Source organism: Hemicordylus capensis, chromosome 1 (genome assembly GCF_027244095.1).
Source record: "Hemicordylus capensis ecotype Gifberg chromosome 1, rHemCap1.1.pri, whole genome shotgun sequence".
NCBI lineage: Eukaryota > Metazoa > Chordata > Lepidosauria > Squamata > Cordylidae > Hemicordylus > Hemicordylus capensis.
This window is the reverse complement of record NC_069657.1, coordinates 219,939,703-219,961,359: the sequence shown is the minus strand read 5'-3', so window position 1 is coordinate 219,961,359 and position 21,657 is coordinate 219,939,703. Positions and strand designations below refer to the sequence as shown.

Here is a 21,657-nt window from a genome sequence, read left to right as displayed (position 1 = left end):
TGGTCGATGGGCCCGTGGCCCAGTTGGTCACTGGGGCTCTGGTCAATAAGGAGGGAGATGATTTCCTCAAAACACCAGAGGAAAAGAAATCTGATCAACTGTTACGCAAAACGCATGAGGCATCTGCAACTGTCTTACGGGCAGCTGCCACTAATTCTATTTTTGCCCATGCTTCCATTCTGTGGACAAAGGAACTACTTAAACTAGTTCCACCAGAGAATCTGAAACTCCGCCAGGGCTTGAATAAGCTAGCCAGAGCTTCTGCCCTTATGGCAGACTCTGGTTTGGATTGCTTGCAACACGCTTCTCGTGCTATGGCAGCGGGGGTGGCCCTTCGCAGAAGCTTATGGCTTAAGAATTGGCGGGCAGATAACAAGTCCAAGTCCACCCTGGCAGCTTCTCCCTTTATGGGGGGAAAGTTGTTCAGGGAATCCTTAGATCCAATTTTGGTAGATACTAAGGATAAAAAGAAGGCAATGCCGGTTGCGCGTGGGGACTCCAGAAGGAATTTCAGGGGAAATAATGCCTTTCAGAATTCCTTTCATCCCTTCAGAAGCTTTAATAGATCTGCCAGTTCAGGTTCCAGAGACAACTTCAGAGGTCGAGATGATCGGGGATCAACATCCAGAGCTAGCTGGCGTCAACCTTGGAACAACAGGGGCAGAGGATCAGCCAGAGCGCGCTCTGGAGGCTACGCCAACAATCAGAACCGTAAGCAATGACGCGATGTTGGTGGGGGCCAGACTTTTAGATTTTGCAGAGGTCTGGGAGAGCAGCACCTCAGATCAATGGGTGTTGAGTACGGTGAGTCAGGGATACGTTATAGACCTTGTAGATATTCCCCCCAATTTTCTCTTCATAACTCCGGTTTCAGAAGTGTGTTCCAAAAGACTCCTGATGGAACACAGCATTCAACACTTACTAGACATACAAGCCATAGAACCGATTCCTTTGACAGAATTATGTGTGGCCGTTTATTCGCTTCTCTTTTTAGTGCCAAAAAAGGACGATTCCTGGTGGGCTATCCTAGATCTAAAGAGACTGAATCAATTCGTATGCAAATGCAAATTCCGAATGGAATCCTTAAGAACAATAAAAGCGGCGATTCTACCGGGCAATTACCTGTCGTCAATCGACCTTTCGGAGGTGTACTTACATGTACCAATCCACCCAGGGTCCCGTAAATATCTTCGGTTTGCCTACAACCAATGTCTATTCCAATACAGAGCCCTTCCCTTCGGGTTGTCCTCAGCCCCACGGGTTTTACCAGTGTTACTGGAAACCCCCAGGAGGGTGGTGGTCACCACGGACGCCAGCCTCTCTGGTTGGGGGGCCCATTGTCTCACACGCCATGCACAGGGGTTGTGGGACCAGAGGGACCTCAAGAACACCATCAATTGGTTAGAATTGAAAGCTATTTGATTAGCTCTCCTTCAGTTCCACGACCTTTTGGAGGGAAAGCATGTCCTCATAAGGACGGACAATGTGACCGCGAAAGCTCATGTGAATCACCAGGGCGGCACAAGATCGAGGGCCCTCATGCGGGAGTCAAATCTGCTGTTCAGTTGGGCAGAAATCCATTTGCGTTCAGTGACAGCAGAGCATCTGAGTGACACGAAGAACTTGCAGGCGGATTGGCTGAGCCGCCAACGGATAGACCCAGCGGAGTGGGGTCTCCACCCGGCGGTTTTCCAGGAAATCACGGCCAGGTGGGGTCGTCCACAGCTGGATCTGTTCGCTACACAGGCGAATGCGAAGCTGCCAAGGTTCTTCGCCAGATACTTTTGTCCGCTTGTGGAGGGAGTGGACGCCCTTTCCTCTCCTTGGCCGCAAGGCTTACTCTATGCGTTTCCTCCAACTCCGATTTTAGGCTCCTTCCTGAGGAAGCTACTGTTGGAGGAAGCGGAGGTCACTTTGATAGCCCCTTATTGGCCTTGGAGGCCTTGGTTCTCCGACCTGCTGAGGCTGTCAGTTCGTCCACTGTTGTCTCTCCCCCAAAGGAGGGATCTGCTATTGCAGGGACCCCTTTTTTATCCGGACCTTCCCTGGTTACACCTTCACGCTTGGAGGTTGAGCGCAAGGCCCTAGAAGCCAGGGGATATTCTACCCAGGTCCAAAACACCATTTTGGCTTCTCGACGTTCTTCCACGTCACGGATCTACCAGGTCACCTGGTCGGCCTTTTGTGTATGGGGGAGCAAACTAGGTGTCATTCCATCCGTGGCGGGGGTTCCAGAAGTTCTAGGTTTTCTTCAGGAGGGTCTAAAAAAGGGTCTCCGTCCTAGCACGCTGAGAAGACAGACTTCCGCGTTGTCTTCTGTACTGAACTTATTGGCACCGGGTTCCTCTGCCTTACATCCTTACATCAGACGTTTTCTAAGGGGAGCCACCAACCTGGCCCCTCCTCCTGTACATAGGTTTCCTTCTTGGGATTTAAATCTAGTGTTAAAAGCGCTTACTAAGGCTCCGTTTGAGCCTTTGCATTCAACTCCCTTGAGGATCTTGTCCTTTAAAGTTTTGTTCCTGGTTGCCATAACTTTGGCGCGGAGGGTGTCTGAGCTAGCTGCCCTTTCGGTGAGGGATGAGTTGTGTATCTTTCAGAAGGACTGTGTTGTTTTAAAATTGGACCCTACCTTTTTGCCTAAAATTAATTCCATTCTTCATAGGACTCAAGATTTGGTTTTACCCTCTTTCTGTCCTAAGCCAGTGCACCCGAAGGAACACACTTGGCATACCCTTGATGTACGCAGAGCTCTTAGGCTTTACATTAGGCGGACCAAGAAATTTAGAAAGACTGATTCTCTGTTTGTATCGTTCCAGCCTGCATCCTTGGGGACTAGAGCCTCCAAAATCTCCTTAAGTAGATGGATTAGAGCTGCCATAACCTTAGCCTATGAGTCTCTCCATTTGCCTAACCCTCGGGACATTACCGCTCATTCCACAAGAAGCGCTTCCACTTCTGCGGCCTTTTCCGCTCGTGCTCCCTTGGAGGAGATTTGCAAGGCGGTGACTTGGGCATCAGTGTCACCCTTTATCAGACATTATAAGATCCCATCTTTTCATGCTGCTCAGGCGGCTATCGGAAGGACAGTCTTACAACAGGTTGTCTAATCATCTGCTCCCGCCCTTGGGATTGCTTTTGTATGTCCCATCACGTTAGGATGCCCTCCCCATACCTAGGAAAAAGAAACATTGGTAGACTTACCGTGAAGGGTTCTTTTTCTGGGTATGGGGAGGGCATCCGGCCCTCCCGCGAACGATAAAACCAAAATTTTCAGGGAGGTGGGGGCGACTCCCAGGGCTATTTAGTTTATGCTGTCACTTTTCTACTGCTTTTACCTTTACTTTTGCACCTTTGTGGCCTGGATGTTCTCTTCTCCTTGGCTCTTTGTGTGTTCTATGCTCAACAGTCCTGGAACTGGGGAAGATTGACAGCTGCCTGGATAGAGATAACCGAGCTGAAATTTGATTGGTCCTGTCTCGGAGCATGCAGAGCTTGATAAACCCATCACATTAGGATGCCCTCTGCATACCCAGAAAAAGAACCCTTCACGGTAAGTCTAGCAATATTTCTTTCTGTCCCATATATCTTGTCTTTCTCATGAATAAAATCATGAAAAACAGAACTGAATTCTTAATAGGGAAAGCCAGGAGCCAAGGTAACATTTTTGCAGTCTTCACTTTAAAAACTTAAGAACCAACCAACACAAACACCCCTCACATTTCTGGTTGGAAATCCAGTAACCAAAGAGTAATTTCAAATGCTTTGGTATCAAAAATAAACACTCTCTTCTTTTATGTGTTCTTTTGAGTTCAGAAATACTATGTTTGGCCCTTTTCTTTTCTTTTCTTTTCTTTTCCCCCCCAGGAAGCATCTTTGACTTTTGTTTGTTGTAGGCTACATAAAGTTGTGGAGGTTGGTACTGTGTATATTGTGGGGTTTTTTTGTTAATTGATTTATCTTTCTCTTCCAGAGTGAGATTTGCCTCCAGAGCATTTGTTCGAACACTAAGAACTAGGGAACCTCTGAATGTGAGTAAAACAGATTGTTGCATTTTAAATATTTGTTTGTTTGTTTCTTTGTTGCATTTGTATACTGTCCACTTTTAACCAGAGATGTATCTAGGGAAAATAGCACCTAGGGCAAGCACTGAAATTGTGCCCCCTGTCCAAACATCTGACACCTATCTTCCAGATAACTTTACCATAATATCAACTCAAAAATACAAGTCAAGCTCGTTAATCTTTTAATATTTCAAAAACTATTTAGCGGTGGACGTAGCCAGACCAAAAAATGCTGGAAAACTACAAATTTCAGTATGCTGGGGCTCCTGAAATACCCAAATACTATGTGGAGGTGTACTTGGGAAACTAAACAGAAGTGCCTGTCTAATTCCCTACTATGCATTGTAGCATCACTATTACATAAGTTTTAAAAATAAATGGAGAATTTGGCTTTTCCAGATACTCTGAAAATAATTAAAGGATATGCAGAGTAAACTGTGTCACTGCTTGGAATATATTCTAGTATTTCAGAAAGACCGTTAAAATGAGAGAGAATGAGCAAGAAACTCCCAGTGGGCCTTAATACTAAGGATTTCACACTGATTCAAAGACAAATTCACCATTAATAGCCATATCATTAAGACATCACATTTAACTCACTTATCACAAGAAGTAAAGTAAGAGCAAATGAATACAATCCTAGCTCATAAGCTTCAGCTCATTATTCACAAGCTCTGATTCTCTGTACATAGTGCCAGACTGAATATGTGTACAATGTCTTATATTATATTGATTTTTTTAAAAAAGAAAAAAATTACCTGTAGCCCCTTCGGGGGGCTTCCTAAAAGCCGGGGGGAGGTTCTGCAAAGGTTCCCCCTTCCCCCGCTGGCCTCTAGGGCCTCTCAGGGACCATTTGAGCATGTGTGGTGACCATTTTTAAAAATATTTTTTTAAATGGCCGCTGGAAACAAAATGGCCACCATGCCTGCTCAAATGGCCTCTGTGAGGCCTGGCATGGCCTAGGGCCTCACAGAGGCCATTTGAGTATGTGTGGTGGCCATTTTGTTTTTGGCAGCCATTTGGCAGCTATGTTTACAACATAGAAATGCAAAACTATTAATACAGAACATTTTTAAATTTTTAAATTAAAGAATTTAAAAGAATGTAGTACCACTAAAAGTCACACTTTTAAAAAGTGTGCTTTTACAGATCTCTTAGAACCTTCTATAGATATAGGCCCTGTTTGGACATAGCATCAAACCTTGGATAGATGAAGCTGTGGTTAATCTGTGATGCCAGGAATCATGCCACAGACGATTGCTCAGCTGCAGTTTGGCAACCTCCGGCTTCTGGACAAAGGAACCCCTCCTCTTCCTAATCCGATCAGGCTGCATCCCACGAAACTCCATTCTGCTTGCATTGCCAGGCTGTGGACAAGGCATCAGTACATCGATAAAATGGAAACCATTGGCTGCAATGTTAGAGGGGGCATGCTCCATGCAATCATGCCTTATCAATTTTGATTGCCCGCCTTCGGCAGGGTAAAGACATTTTAACCCTTTCCTCACACCACTCACACCACTGACATTGCAAGAACCCTCAAACTACACAGCCATGCACAAGCACAATTATTGACACCCCAGGATGACCAGGGACACTTCCCAATTGTAATAGGGTCTTGCGAGAGGGACGCTGAACAGAAAGTGCGAAATTGGGGCAAGGGGACAGTGGGTTGTTGGCAGGGTGGATGGAAGAAGGGATGGTCAACCCGGAAAAGTGATGTGTGTCATTTCCACACAGCTGCTCCCATAGCCTAGGGCAGATCTCAAGCAAATGCAGCTGGTGTTTCTGAGAACTGTTACCTGCCCAGAAAGGCAGTGCCTGATGCAGCCATGTGACTGCCTCCTTTGGTCAGGAGGAGTGACCTGCTATTTATGGATTCAAACTCAAAGAGAAGGGGGGATTTCTGCATGTAGTTTGTGATCGCTGCATTTAAAAGGGCTGTTGTGGGAACTCCCCTCGGGAGTGATTTTACTGCTAGTCCCTACCTCTCCATTGGATGGAAGCCTACAACCAGCAAGTGGGCTTTCCCTAGGGAGAATCTGTTTGCCGCATTGGGCTTAAACATCCAGAAAAATGGCTTTTCACCTGCCTGTGAGGCTCCCTTGTGGGGTTCCTCTTTTAATCTCTCTGGGGAAAGACAAACTGTCTTCCCCAGTTGGGGGGGGGCTTGGGGCCCCCTCCCTCCCTCAACTGGGAAGAGAGGATTGGGCCCCATTCTTCCCACTTTTACTGATTAAAAATAGACTGTACAAGCATCTCCTCTACTTTTTCTCATATGTGCACAGAATGAGTTTTGCTCTGGGCACCAGTATTGGGCAGTGTGTGTGCATGTTCTTTCATCATGCATCCCTCCTGAGCAGGATCCAAAATTAGCCAAGCAAACATAACCTGGTTGTGACACCATCCCTCTCCCCTTATCCTTTTAAATCCCCAATTCGAAGCATTAAGAAAAAAACTTTATGGCCAAGAGCTAGGAAAGGAACGCAATGGTTGTTTGACACCCGGTGCTTATAAAGCAAAAATTTCTCTCACACACACACACCCCTTTCCCTTCTTCCCTTCTCAACTCTCTCTTGCTAGGTAGACTTGCTTTGTGGATAGGTTACAAGGATTCGTGTTTGCTTACCAGGACCCAACATTCATTTTAATTCTTGAAACCTATTTCCTCACTTAAACTTAAAAAAGACATCTCTGGTCTGATTCCTCGTGTCTCCTTACACATCCACTAGCCAAGCCCTCCCTGGTTTTGACAGCCCAAGGGTGCATTGGCACATCAGAATGATCCCTTGGACTATGGTTCGATAGCACATCAACACCTTGATGCCCTGGCATATTGGCACAGTGGCATATTGATGAAGTCTCTAGAACCCAAAAGTCCTACAGTGCATAACACAAGCAGTGTGGAATACAGGTGGGACATGTGTGTGGACAGAAGCCCCCCACATGAAAATAAAGCTGCGTGGAAGCCCTCATTCTTCTGATGGAAGGATGGGGAAACTGAGGGCGATTGAGATATGTGTGGTCAGAATTGCATTCAGTTATTTGTATTATTATTATTATTATTATTATTATTATTATTATTTACATTTATATCCTGCTGTTCCTCCAAGGAGCCCAGAGCGGTGTACTACATACTTAAGTTTCTCTTTCACAACAACCCTGTGAAGTAGGTTAGGCTGAGAGAGAAGTGACTGGCCCAGAGTCACCCAGCTAGTTTTATGGCTGAATGGGGATTTGAACTCGGGTCTCCCCGGTCCTAGTCCAGCACTCTAACCACTACACCACGCTGGCTCTCATACATACTAGGGCTTAATGTGTTTGTGCACAAAGCACTGAAGTGATGAATTGTTGGAGACCTCCACTGCTGTCTCCATCTTGTCCTCCCATCCTTTTTTGCTGGGGAACACGTGAGGTACAAAACACTCAGGGTGAAGTGGGCTTTCTCCAATGTGGTTCTGTCCATTTAAATGTTTGAACTCTAGGGATGCAGCATTCCTGTTGCCAAGCAGCAGCAGGAGTAGTAAGGAAATGGCAGAAGACAAAGCATCAGCTCCACGAGGTGGCCAGCAAGAAACATGGCAGCCCTAGAACTGATGCATTTCTGGGCTCCTCTGAGCCAACCTCTCTATGGTTGCAGGAGGGGTTTGCATACACAACCCAGCAGCAGAATTTGGCAGCAGAATTATATAGCAGCAGCAGAATTCGGACAACAACAATAGTGCCTTCAAACCTCAGATTTCAGCAGTGAAACTCACTACCAACCAAGGGTTCAAATTCAGGTTTGGAAGCAAAAACGGAGCTGTGGATGGGTGATGAAACTGCAGCTTCAGACATTCGGATGATCACTATCACAAACCTCTGGCATATTTATCTCTGGTTTAGTGTTATGTCTGAACATGGCCTAGTTACAGTAGTGACATAACTTACATCTCTCTTTGTGCCCTTTCTGTTCAGACTTGGGGCACAACTGCTTTAGGCACTCTCAGTTGATCTTAATGGTGATGATGGTACAAAAGAAAGAAAGTGGTCTAAGGTGTGCAGGACACAAATCACCAAGGGCTTTACAGCTCAAACCAACACTTTGAATTGTGCCTAGAAGGCAATAGGGAGCCAGTGACAATACTGGAGCATGCTCTTTGCAATCCACTCCAACATGATGGGCTGCTGCATTCTGCGCCAAATGAAATTTCTGGCAAGTCACAAAGGGCAACCCAGCATGGATTCCATTGCAATTGTCTAGCCTCGAGGTTACCCCTGCATACTGAGACTGAAATATGTGTACTTTGAACATTTTCCTTCTCTTCAACAGGATAAATTGCTTCAACCAACAGTATTTCATTACATTGGAACTGGAATATTTATTATAGTCTTTATTACAATTATTGACCAGACACATGTTTTGTGCACCTCCTTCATATTACATGTTTAGTAGACGGAATGACTCTGTTTTATAAAAATGCATTGGGTATTTTGAGACAACATTTTAGGAAGCACATAGCTGATTTGGATCTTTAAATCCAGAATTTTAAAATTTTAAAATTTAAAACTTCTCTTCTTACCCCAAATATCACAGGAGGTTGAAGAGGTCTCTCCTGGCTTCACTTTGTCTCGCAGCAAAGAAGAAATTGAGGTGTTACTGGGGGAAGAATTTTTTGAGAAGAAAGAAGTTGTCAAGCCCATTGTGTCTAAGTAATCTCATACCATTTTGTTAAGTATAGTGTTGTTTCTAACTTCTTACTGAAGACTTCCACACATGACACCTTTTTTACATGGGTATAGGGAAAAATATTTATTTATTTATTTATTTATTTATTTATTTATTTATTTATTTATTTAGCCTATTTCTATTTCTATGAGCTTTATTTTAACTTTATAGAGCACTTTTAGAATTTCCATACATTATCTCTATAACCCTTGCAACAACCCTGTCAGACAAATTAGTATGATTATCTACGCAACTATTGCAGGTGAGGACTTGAAATTAACAATGACTTGCATAAATCCTCCTAGTAGGTTCATGGCTGAGGCAATTGGTGGACCAATTTCCCAGCTCAAAGTCTTAGCTACTACATCCATGTATCTTACCATGCGTGGATTACTGTTTGTTTTGCCACAGGGTACATGTGTTGAGCTGCTTATAAAGAGAACCTGTTTTTAAACTCTGTGTGTGGTGTTTAGACAAAGGAAAATGTCTGCATTTAATTCATGTATTAATTCATTATGACTGACTGGTTGCCTGACTGATTTTAACCCTAGATATATATGTGTGTGTGTGTGTGTACACACTACATAATGGACATAATCTTATCACCATTTGCAAACAAACAGCAATAATTTGTCCCCTCAAAGAGAGGCAACAGCCCTACTGTGTCCCATGAAAAACACAGAATGAAGAAAAATGGTGTCAGGGCCATGAGGGTGTCAGGGCCATGAAACAGTGAAGGCATGCCAGTCCTAATGCTGTCTTTATTGGTACAGTCTTATGCCATCATTAGACTGAGCTCCCTGCCAGTTTAATTTAGGGATGTGACAATCAATTCACCCACAAATCAATTTGGGTCAAATTGGAGTGATCCACCTAACGCCGCCCCCTGCATGTGGTACAGTTCCGTTTTTTTCAGTGGTTAGGTGCTTCTTCCCTCAGTTCCTTTCTGACTGCCTTTGCGTCAGTACCTTGGCTACGAGGCTCCTTGAAATAGAACATTTTCTAGGGGGGAAAGGACAAAATATTTAGTGTAATTTACCCCTCTTGACTATGGTTACACTAGACAACAATATTTCTACACAGATTAAATGAAAGATGACAGATCGGATGGCATAAATGGCTTTGACCCAGACTGCTGACGTTTATTTTAGCTAACGGATATGTACTTTTTAAAAAATGGATAAGGAAAAGACTTTTTAAAAGTGTCAGCGCTGTAAGGGGAAACTCCCATCAGTGGATGATCATGATTTGTGCTTGCTGTGTTTGGGCACAGGCCATTATACCTCTACTTGCAAAATTTGTTTAACATTTTCTCGCCGAACGAGAAAGAACCGAATGCTCCATTTAAGGGCTGCGATATATAAAGATGTAATGAGACCGGGAACTCCAATGCCACAGTTTCCAGTGGAAATGCCCATACTGTTGACCTTGAGTACAGTGTCAATGACGGTGTCGTGGACTGTGCCAAAGGGGCAGTCCAAATCTTCAACACCGGGAGCATTGACGTCGGCGCCCGATGCACACTTCAAGCAGCCTAAGCCTCCATCTGAGAGTACACATCGAAGGAAGCACAAATAGAAGCATAAGAGGCACTACGTCGATGATGAACCACTTCCTAAGAAACACCATGACAAGGGCTTGAAACCCCAGACCACTTCAAAGTCAGAGATGGCTCACTCGACACTATCCTCTTTCGGACTTCAAACGGCATCAGGGACTTCCCCTTTGGACTGAGGGGATGCAACATCTCCAGCTCTCCATCACAACCCCAAAATAGACCTGACACCGGGGATGGCGTTAACCCCACAACACTGAGGCACATCTACGATGTTGATGCCTCAGCGTTGAGACAAGTCTTAGTCTCCGGCACCAACACCGGCTCAATCTGTTTCTCTCAGCACTGAACGACCAGGAAAGAGCTTCTGCAGCCCACTCACTGGCAACCCTCGATATCAGTGACAATATCGATGACATGCATTAGGCTCTGGGACCTGGAGATGCTCAAAGGCTAATGCATCTCCTGAATTCCAACACCATCTGCTTCCACATTTTGAGGCTTTATTACTCAGGGCTTAGATGATGATGGGGATCTGGATGATGCCTCAATCCCCAAAACACCGGGCAAGTTTCCACGACCTCAATTTCAGACAACTCCAATCTCCTCAGCATTCCATCCGCTGCAACCACATGACAGTAAGCATGTTGCCTGCTGCGCAGGGCGTGACTGGACATACTTGGTGAATGCCAAGGAATTACACCATGGCGCACGGCTTAATGTCTGGTGTCGGAGGAGATGACAAAACACACACACAGCCTCAGTTGCTGCGGCTTCCACATGAGTACTATGAGTATAAACTCTGGAAGGCCCATCAACAAATATGATGGTCCTGATGGCGACACAGGTCACTCCACCTAGAGAAGGGGCCATGACACATGCTTAGGTAGTGTCAGCACTCCCTAGGCAGTGCACTTCTATGGCTACACAGACGGTGGATAAGCCTCATAATCCACTTGTAAGGACCTAACCTACTCAAACAGCAGTACACAGTCAACGACCTCTGCAACAACTCAGACTCGATCTGTAACGAAACCAAAACCACAACCACTTAAAGGGAAACTACAGGCCTAACAGAAGATTATGAGATGGATACCTCAACACCAACTTCTGTGTCATCGGAACACCCTGATGATCCACCAGTGAAGACTATACCGGGGACAAATATATCTCCAAATGAGGAAATGTGTTCTTACCACCATCAGATATCAGAGGTGGCTAAAGCTCTAGGTTTGGAGCTCAAGAAACAAACTCAGGATCTAGATGACCCAGTATACAATTTCTTAAATTCCACATCTACAACTCAGCCAGTGTTCCTTCCTACCTATGCTACCAGTAATATATAAAGCTGCAAAATCGGCATAGGACGTCCTCCAGACCTCCACTCCAACTTCAAAACATTTGGAGAGCTTATACAGAATATAGGAGGAGGACAACCAGCTGGTCTTGTGGTAACAAGCATGACTTGTCCCCTTAACTAAGCAGGGTCTGCCCTGGTTGCATATGAATGGGAGACTATGTGTGAGCACTGTAAGATATTCCCCTTAAGGGATGGAGCCACTCTGGGAAGAGCAAAAGGTTCTAAGTTCCCTCCCTGGTGTCTCCAAGATAGGGCTGAGAGAGATTCCTGCCTGCAACCTTGCAGAAGCCGTTGCCAGTCTGTGTAGACAATACTGAGCTAGACAGACCTATGGTCTGATTCAGTATATGGCAGCTTCCTATGTTCCTACTTTCAGATCCCCCAAGCAGGATGGGGGCATAAGACATATCATGGACCTATGTTGACTGAGCCTACACATCAATGTGTGGAAATTTTGCATGATAACATTGCAAGGCATCCTTCCTCTCCTGCATGGGGAGGAATGGCTTGCGATGTTGGATTTGAAAGACACCTATTTTCATGTAGGGATTCAAGCCAGTCACAGAAAATACCTGAGATTCACAGTAGGAAGCAAGGTGTACCAGTACAACATATTTCCCTTTGAGTTAGCAACTGCATCTTGCGTATTTACCAAATGTATGACTGTGACATGGGGGCTGTACTCAATTCAAAAACACAAAAACCATAGCTTCTTGCACCACAAAAGTGCATATTGCTCCGACTCAGAAAGTTGCAACTCTGGTTTCTGTCTGTATTCTGACCAAATGTGGGCAGCTCGCACATGTTCCAGGCACCCGCTCTGAGTCCTGGAATCTCTCCAGTGGTGGACCAAGACAGACAACATGCTGTCAGGGATGGAATTTTGGATATCCCAACCAATACAATGGGTCATAGCAGACACCTCTCTGAGGGGTTGGGGAGCACACTGTGGGGAGCTCCAAGCACAGGGACTATAGACACCACAGCAGAGACTGCTGCATATACATTTCCTAGAACTACTGACAGTATTCAGCGCCTTGCGATTGTTCCAACCAACTCCAGATACAACTCCAGATACAAATGGACAACACCATGGCAATTGCATATCTGAACCGCCAGGGAGGGACAGTATCCCAATCTCTATGCCAATTAAGCCAGCAGATCTGGAACTGTAGTATTGCACAGAACATGCCATTGGTGGCTATCCACATAAAAGGTGTGGGAAACCTTTTGGGGGGGACCTGAGCAGGTCCCAAATGAACCAACAGTATCACAAATGGGAACTAAACCGAGAGTATCTCTAGGTCATATTCAGAGCATGGGGGACACTGGAACTGGATTTATTTGCTATAGCAAGGAACAAAAAATGAATGCATTGCATTATTGCTCCAGAGTGGGTGTCAGACACAACTCCAGACGGGATGCCTTTCAAGACAATTGAAGTTGGGGATTTATATACTTATTCCCACCATACCCACTACTGAGCAGAGTTGTGGCAAAACTATTACAAGAATCTGTGCAGTGCATTCTGATAGCTCCATGGTGGCCAAGGCAACCATGTTTTCCACAGGCACTCAAACTATCCAAGGGCAACCACAGACAGTTGCTGCAGCACCCAGATCTCCTGACTGGTCTTTGACAAACTTGAAGACAAAGGGGACTGGCAAATGTTTCCATCAAGGTACATTTGGCAGCAGTCTTGGCAAAACACACTGGCTGAGATGGAAATATAGTATTATCCCATCCAGAGATGAAGCAATGTATGAAGGGTATCAACAACCTGTACCCTCCAATACGCAAGCCTGTAGATCAATGGAGCTTGTCACTGGTCTTAGCAGCTCTGACTAAGCACCCATTTGAACCATTGTCAACAGCGCCACCAAAATTGATAACCCTGAAAACTGCTTTTCTGCTAGCAATCACAACAGCTCAATGAGTGAGCGAATTTAATGTGCTTTGCATTGATGAGCCATACACAAAAATCCACCTGGATAAAGTGGTTCTCCGACTAAATCCTGAATTCTGCCCAAAGGTAGTGATGGATTTCCATATCAATAGTGACATAGTACTACCTACTTTTTTCAGAAATCCATAGACACCTCTGGAGAAATCACTACATTCTCTGGATGTCCGAAGAGCACTGTTGTATAACTTGCAACAAACATGACCCTACAAAAACCAAAACACCTGTTTGTGGCCTACAAAGGCAAGAGAAAAGGTGTACGAATCTCAAGGCAAAGGTTATCTCACTAGATCATGGAACTGATATACCTCACATACAACTACCAGAATGAAGAAGCAACTGGGGCTATAAGGGCCCATGCAACTAGTGCACATGCTGCTTCAGCAGCACATCTGGCAGGTATACAACTGAGAGACGTATGCATTGCAGCTACTTGGTCACTGGAGCACACCTTTGTGAAGCACTATGCCTTGGATCTCCACTTAGCAGCACAGGCAAACTTTGGGAGAGGCATGCTGAAAAGGATCTTACCTTGACATACTGCTCTCGCCTACAGACTGACAGTTTGTTAGTCACCCACTATTATGAATGCAACGGATCACGATCCAGATAAACAGGTTGCTTGCCTGTAACTGATAATCCGGTAGTGATCCGCTGTATTCAGAAGACTCACCGAGCCTGCCCCGCTGCACTAACAAAAAAACAAACAAGAACAGACTTACTGCACAGTAACATAAAAATCACTTAATGACGCTCTTCAAGGAACTGAGGGGAGAAGCGCCTAACCACCGAAAATAATGGAACTGCACCACATGCAGGGGCAGGGCTAGGTGCCACGAGGAGCTAATGAATTCTGACCAAATGGTCTTGCGCAGGTGCAGGACCCACTATTATGAATACAACGGATCACTACCAGATCATCAGTTACAGGTAAGCAACCTGTTTATTCGGTTATTCTACCCTGAATTGAATCACCCTGAAAACAAAGGGTCAGATTCGGGGTAGAATAGAATCACCCCCAATTTGACCCAAATAGACTTGGGTGATTCAGGTGGCCCATTTTGCTGGGGAAACAGGCCTCAAAATGGCACTTCTTTCCGGGAATTGCTGGTCTAGCAATTGGGATCAGCGGGTAGACCAGCTCACTGATGCAGGCTGACATGCCAAGTCTGGAGTGGAGGGCTGATCTACCCACTGATCCCAATTGGTAGACCAGCCATTTTGAGGCTTAGGGTTCCCAATGCCAGGCATATAGCACTTTTACTTATAGACATGCAGAAACAGAGCGATATTCCTATATGTATCCATAGAGAGTGATGTCCAACAGCAGCTTATAGTTTAGTACTTGAAGTTTGACTGTGTCATTCTAGACTTTTATTTATATCTATATTTGGAGATTGATGGAATGTCTCCACCCACCCACCATGCAACTCTATGGCACAAGCTTGGCACTGGTTGCCAAAATGGCCAGGCTCAGCTTTTCCCCAGAACTGTCAATCCAGTTGAACTGGGACCTAGTCCTCTGGTTTTGACATCCAAGATCTGCTGATTGTGGAGTCTAATGCATTGTGGTTCCTGCTCTCATGTCCTTTTGGAGTCAGGCAAAAAACTTTTTATTTTTCTAGGCCTTTTATATATCAATTGAATTATATTTAACCTGCCATGTTCTGCTGCTAGTAATGGTAAAGTGTGCTGTCAAGTCAATTTCGACTCCTGGCGCCCACAGAGCCCTGTGGTTTTCTTTGGTAGAATACAGGAGGGGTTTACCATTGCCTCCTCCTACACAATATGAGATGATGCCTTTCAGCATCTTCCTATATTGCTGCTGCCCAATATAGTACCAGTGAGGATTCAAACCGGCAACCTTCTGCTTGTCAAGCATTTCCCCACTGTGCCACTTAAAGTGACTTCTGCTGCTAGTACTACTATTTATATACTGCTTGGCAACAAAGTTCTGAAAGTGGTTTACATTGAAAAAGAATGAGAAGATGGTTCGCTGCCCTCAAAGGGCTCGCAGTCTAAAAATAAACACAAGGTAGACACCAGTAGCAGTCCCTGGAGGGATGCTGTGCTGGGATTCAGTAGGGCCAGTTGCTCTCCCCCTGCTTAATATAAAGAGAAACACCATTTGAAAGGTGCCTTTTTGCCCATTTAGCAGGGAAGCTTTATTCCTGCCTCTACTGTTTGAATCTGATAATGTTTAACATTTTATTGTTTAAATTGTTTGTTGCCTGAGAGCACTCTTTTTTCCTGAAGGGTAGCATATGTGTTTGATACATAAACAATCCGGTTCAGACGGCAAAAGCATGAACAGAAACATTATCAGTGGTATATCTACCTCACCCTCCAATCAAAGTTATGGTGCTCCTTCCATTACAGACTTGCAAAACTCCAGGCCTGAGCACCTTTCAGAAATGGTATAAATTGTACTTGTTTAGGCTGACCTTCTTGTTTAGGCTGACCTATCAAGGCCAAGATAGCTGTGATGCACAAAATACACCTGACTTTTGAAAAGAAAAATAGCTGCAGAAATCTGTGATAAAGAACAGAGGAATTGTGGAGGAGCGTTCGCTTAAAACCAACCCCCAAGTCATCTGCTAGGGAGGGAAAATATATCCCATAACTACTCATCATTAAAAGAAGAAGAAGAAGAACGAGGAGTTGGGAGACTTGTGATGATAATCTCTCATGTAACATTTGCTCCTCAGGGCTAAGTCTGAAAAGGGTAGGCAAGTTTTCAGTTTGTCACGCCACTGGTCTCTCCACGGCTGTTTTACCTCTCCCTCTCATCTCCCCCAGGCAGGGCCTCAGAGTTTTTGAGGGGAAGGGGTTAGGTTCCCCCGAGCCCTCCTCCTCCAGGCTCCTTGGGGTCACTGTAGCAGTCTCTCTCCAGAGGCCTCCACCACTCACCCTCCAACTGCCCCTCATCACTGGCCAAGCCTGCCTTCAATCCCTCCTGACAACTTGATGCATCCCATGCCCCTGCTAATTGGACCTCTGCCCTGCCATATCAGGCTGCTCTCACCCATACCCCGCTCAGCTGTGCCTCTGTCTGCTGCTGCCTCCTCCCTCACTCGCCCCCGCCCTTCTCCCAGCCCCTCTAGCCTGGCTCCTTGATCCCGCTCGTCGGGCTGCCCTGCCTGGCCACCCACCCGCCCTGGGGCCTCAATGGCCTTGGCTGCTGAATGAACATCGGAGCCGGTAAGTCCCACAGGGGCCCATACCGGACACAGTTATATTTCAATATGACATGTGATTGTGTTCTGCAAGAAGGTGTGTGTGTATATATGTGTTTGTATGCCTTTGGGATGAAGCAGTGTATAAATCAAAATAAATAATATTAATTACATAATGAGTTATTCATCAAGAAAATGTAAACACTTGTCTCAACATTTGACTGTCATTTATTAGCTTGCTTTGTGTTTGTGCTGAGTGTAATTTTCTCTGTATTCAGGAATCCACGTATTAACAGCCCTCATATCAGCATATTGGGGACACTTCTGCAAAGGGGGGCTTTGCCTGCCAGGACCCTAGGTTATCCCAGTCAGACCCTTCTTGTGCAAAAGAAAAGGACACACTTGCCATGGTGCATCATGTACTGTGCAGCCTGTTCACTATACCACTGCCTGTAAATTGCATCCAGTCTGTGGGACACAGTGCATATCATTGTTTTGTGTAATATGCCTCCAAGCAGGTGACTGCAGACTTTGCAAAGATATTGAAATTTGCAGAATTCATTCCATAACTACAACACACACATTCTAGTATATATCAGACAAAGCTGCTTTGTGATATGAATGTGTCCAGCTGTTTACTGTGGTTTCTTAAAGAGCATCTCTCTTTTGACCCCCTCTGCAGCACTCCACCCAAGCTTGAGACGTAAGTACCGACAATCAAAACTGTTACTAAGCATGCCATCCTCATCCTTTCATTCCATCACTTCCTGTAGTACTCTAGTTTCAGCCTTTCTTCCAAGATACTATTTTGAGAGGTATTTGCAAGATGTATTGCAGCATAATAATCCACTGAACATTGTCATTTGGGCACCAGAGAATTACTGTCCTGAGAAAAGCCTGAAGTTCGAGGTGGGACAATTCAGTTAGGCATTGGTTCAGTTGCTGACTAATTCAGGAATGAGGCTTCATTAAATAGAAGCCTTTTCAAATAATTTATTCAAGCTATAGGGTGATAATATACTATGAGTGAATTGTCTGACATAAATTGTCTGCTATAAAGTTTCAGTCTGGTGGATGGAAGAACGGGAAATATTTTGGGGGAAGCGCCTGCTCCCCCTTGGAGTCAACCCTGCACATTGCCTCTCCACTAGAGCTGTAAGGGGCAAGAATGCAATCTTCCTAGCTTTGCTATGCTAACTTTAACAACATGGTGTGGATTGATAGAATAAATTTACTCTTAAATTCTAATTCAACAATGTCACACCAGAATTTTTCTCCTCTGAGAGGAGAGCTAGTCTCTGAGAGGGGAGCTGGTCTTGTGGTAGCAAGCATGACTTATCCCCTTAGCTAAGCAGGGTCTGCCCTGGTTGCATATGAATGGGAGGCTAGAAGTTTGAGCACTGTAAGATATTCCCCTTACGGGATGGAGCCGCTCTGGGAAGAGCAGAAGGTTTCAAGTTCCCTCCCTGGCACCATCTCCAAGATAGGGCTGAGAGAGATTCCTGCCTGCAACCTTGGAGAAGCCACTGCCAGTCTGTGAAGACAATACTGAGCTACATAGACCAGTGGTCTGACTCAGTATATGGTAGCTTCCTATATTCTCACTGAAGGTTTTTGTTGAATTATGCTGACTTTCAGGCCAGCAGCAAAGTCTCTCAGAGGACATAAACATTGTCTCTGTGTGTAGAGAGAGAGAGAAAGAGGGCTGATGAAAGGGCTCTAGTCCATGAATGCTGTTGCCTCAGTAAAATGTTTTGTCTAAGATTCCACAAATGGCCCCATCACCCCCTGTAACAGATTCAGTATGGTTACCTTCTGGAATGTACCACTCCTTATCTGTAAATGAACACAGTTTGTCAGAGGAGCTGCGCATTCGTTCAGGAAGTGTTATATATACCCATCTCATTGGCTCTGCAGTCTTTAGAAAACATTTTATCTTTATTTGGAAACTTTATTATCTGAACTTTGATCATTCAAATCTGAGTATCAATCATTCTCATTTGCTGTAGCTCTAAGAGCTGGCTTGTGCAAGCATGTTTATAGATTATTCTTGTAGCAACCAAGTGGCAACTTTCATCAAAGCAACATCATTGCAGATCTAACACTGTAAACAGAACTTTCATGTCATCTGCAAAGTTTTCAGTAGAATCGGCTCACACATTCAGTTGAGTAAAATAATAGCCTGATTCAGACATTATGCTGTACAAGTGTACAGATTTCTATATACTCATACATATGTCTGTATGAATGAGCATACTTGTGCTCTTTTAAAAAGTGAATCTGGATACAGGGCCTTCAATGCATGGTACAGATAGGAAGTGTACTTCTGTACCTGTGTTCAACATAACATGTGAATGACTGTACCTGTTTACACTGTACACTCATTGTATGAGTGTGGAACACAATATGTGAATAGGCTCAACAAGAAGTCAAGTAAAATACATGTGTGGTGTGTTAACCACCCTATGTCATACAGGGCTGTATGTAAGCAGTATTTTCACATATTTAAACAGGAACTTTGGAAGTTAAAATGTCATTGTAATATACAAAGGTGTATTGGTGGAAATGTTCCACCAGCTCTGATCTCTTACAGGCAAAGACAAGAAAGTAACTTCCTTCCAGAAAGCCTTTTCAGTCACATGGAAAAGAGGGTGGGAAAGTGCTTATCCGTTATGAGCAAGGAAAAGCTAATTTCAGCTACTCTCTTCTATCTGTATAATTGGTAAGACAGTACAGAGTAGCTGAAATTAGGCTCTCAGTCCTTGCTGATATTGGGGAAGCATTTTTCCACTCTCTTCCATGCCTTTTCTTTTTGTATGACAGAGAATACAGGCACCTGGGTTCTTTCCATCTCCACTGTGCACCGCTAGGTAAAAGGCCTCCTCCTCCTCCCCATCTCTAAAGGGAAACAATAAAGACTTTTCATTGTAATTCTTGATTTTCTCTCCACTGGCCTTTTTGACATGGTAACATTGCCTACCAGCACTTCATTGTGCAGCTACAATGAGGGATGGCATGTCTTGCAGGGAGGATATTATTGCTGACTTGGTGGAACAGATTTCTGAACTCACAGCCATCATGGAGCAATTGCGCCGAGATCACCATACTACGCACAAACAGGTGAGTCACTCTGATGGGGCATCCTCTGCCAGTAATTTTGCTATATTTTCTGAGAAGTCATGGGGGGAAGGCACCTTCCAGACCTCTTAAACCAGCCTGCTACAAATTGCTTTTGGAAGTGGAGTTTCTGGAGCAAAGGTGGTATCATCTTGAGATGATTGTTAATAATTGACATATGATGGAGAAGATGCAGCGAGCAGCAGGGGAGCCTGTCAGTCCCAGAAATAAGCTCCATGTGGAATGAAGCCATTTGAAAACTCCCTGTAAAGGGGGCTCCCCCTATACAAGCTTATACTTTGGTTAAGATGTAGTGTTGTCTCCTCATTTTCCCAGCTGGAGCAAGAAATGGACGATAAATGCAAAGAGTTGCAAGAGGAACATGAGCATAAAACCAGGTATTGTGCTCAAGGCTGATGTTTATTTTATAAACTTTTCTCGTAGGTGAGACCCGTCTGACTGGGAAAGTCATTTTGCGTAGATTACATTGCTAGCAAAGTTAAAGAGGCCCTCTAATATCACAGGAGTAAGGTTAGCAGAAACTGCAATATTGGAGTGCTTGACCTAACCCGAAAAACTGGGTTCAGATCCTTAGCTAAACAATCCATTCTTGCAGCAAGAGTGGATGGGGCAGCTTGCATGAGAAGAGTGGCTATTTAAACTTTAAACCTCCCTGCATGTCAGCTGAAAAGTATGAGGTGTCAAGCTTAAATAGCCATTCTCCCCACTTCTCAGCTGATGCACACAGAGGTTTAAAGAAGTGGTGCAAGAGACAAGAGTGGATGGAGCAGTGCACTAGTTGAAAAGTGGGGGGCGTGGCCAATTAAGCTATAAACTAATTTTGGGTCGGTGGGTAGAATATAAAAACAAAGAGATATCTAGAACAGAATATAAAAACAGATAGAATTTCAAGATTTTTACATAATGCATTTTCATTTAAAGGTATTTATAATGCAAACAAGCTTATTGAAAGGTAACTGTTTTTGTTAGATTATTAGTTGTTCATTGTATGTTCACTAGCTAAAAATAACACTTTTTATTACTATTTTCATTGTCGTTTTTCTTAGAATAATAGGTGGTGTGGTGTGTGTTTTTAAATACCATGGGGCTTTTAAAGTTTGATATAGTTTAGGGCCTCACTATGTCATTATCTGGCCCCACTTGCAACTGCCTCTAAAAATTGTTGGAAGAATTCTACTGTAAACCCATCAAGGCCAAACTCCTTATTACATTTCAGTGTTTTTATTGCACTTAAAATTGCATATGATGAAATTAGTTTGTCAAGGTAGGTCTTATTATATGATGTAAATTAATCTAGTCTTTGCAGGAAATCTCTGTCCCCATGTAAATTTTCAGTTTTATAGAGAAAAGTGAAAAACAGTGCCTTTAGAATGCCATGATCATTATATGCTTGATCACTATTTACCTTTTTAATACAGGTTATTGAACAAAACACTCCTTTTCAGCTACTAAAATTGTGAGGAATAATTTTGGTGAATCACCACATTCAAAAAGTTTTGTTTAGAAAAAATAAGTGGTTTTGCTGATTTATAAATATCTATTTCAGATCAGTTAATCTCAAAACATACTTAGTATTGATACAGCAGTATTTTTTTTTAATATTTATCCTCATAGTTGCTTATTTCATCAGGGATTTTTTTCTCTTCCCTTAATATATTTATTTTCCTGATTATAACATTAATGAGTATGGCCC

The 21,657-nt window shown here is 44.1% G+C and overlaps 1 protein-coding gene across 6 annotated transcripts in view; it reads left to right on the top strand.

Moving 5' to 3' along the window:
- The window catches only part of FLACC1 (flagellum associated containing coiled-coil domains 1), a 57,677-nt gene that overhangs the window by 14,928 nt on the left and 21,092 nt on the right, over window positions 1–21,657 (top strand). For all 6 annotated transcript variants that reach the window (XM_053279673.1, XM_053279681.1, XM_053279701.1 and 3 more), the window contains exons 4-8: window positions 3,974–4,031; window positions 8,641–8,756; window positions 17,509–17,529; window positions 19,853–19,946; window positions 20,280–20,341. In XM_053279673.1, coding sequence (XP_053135648.1) covers window positions 3,974–4,031; window positions 8,641–8,756; window positions 17,509–17,529; window positions 19,853–19,946; window positions 20,280–20,341 — 351 coding nt within the window. The remainder of the gene's footprint in view (window positions 1–3,973; window positions 4,032–8,640; window positions 8,757–17,508; window positions 17,530–19,852; window positions 19,947–20,279; window positions 20,342–21,657) is intronic.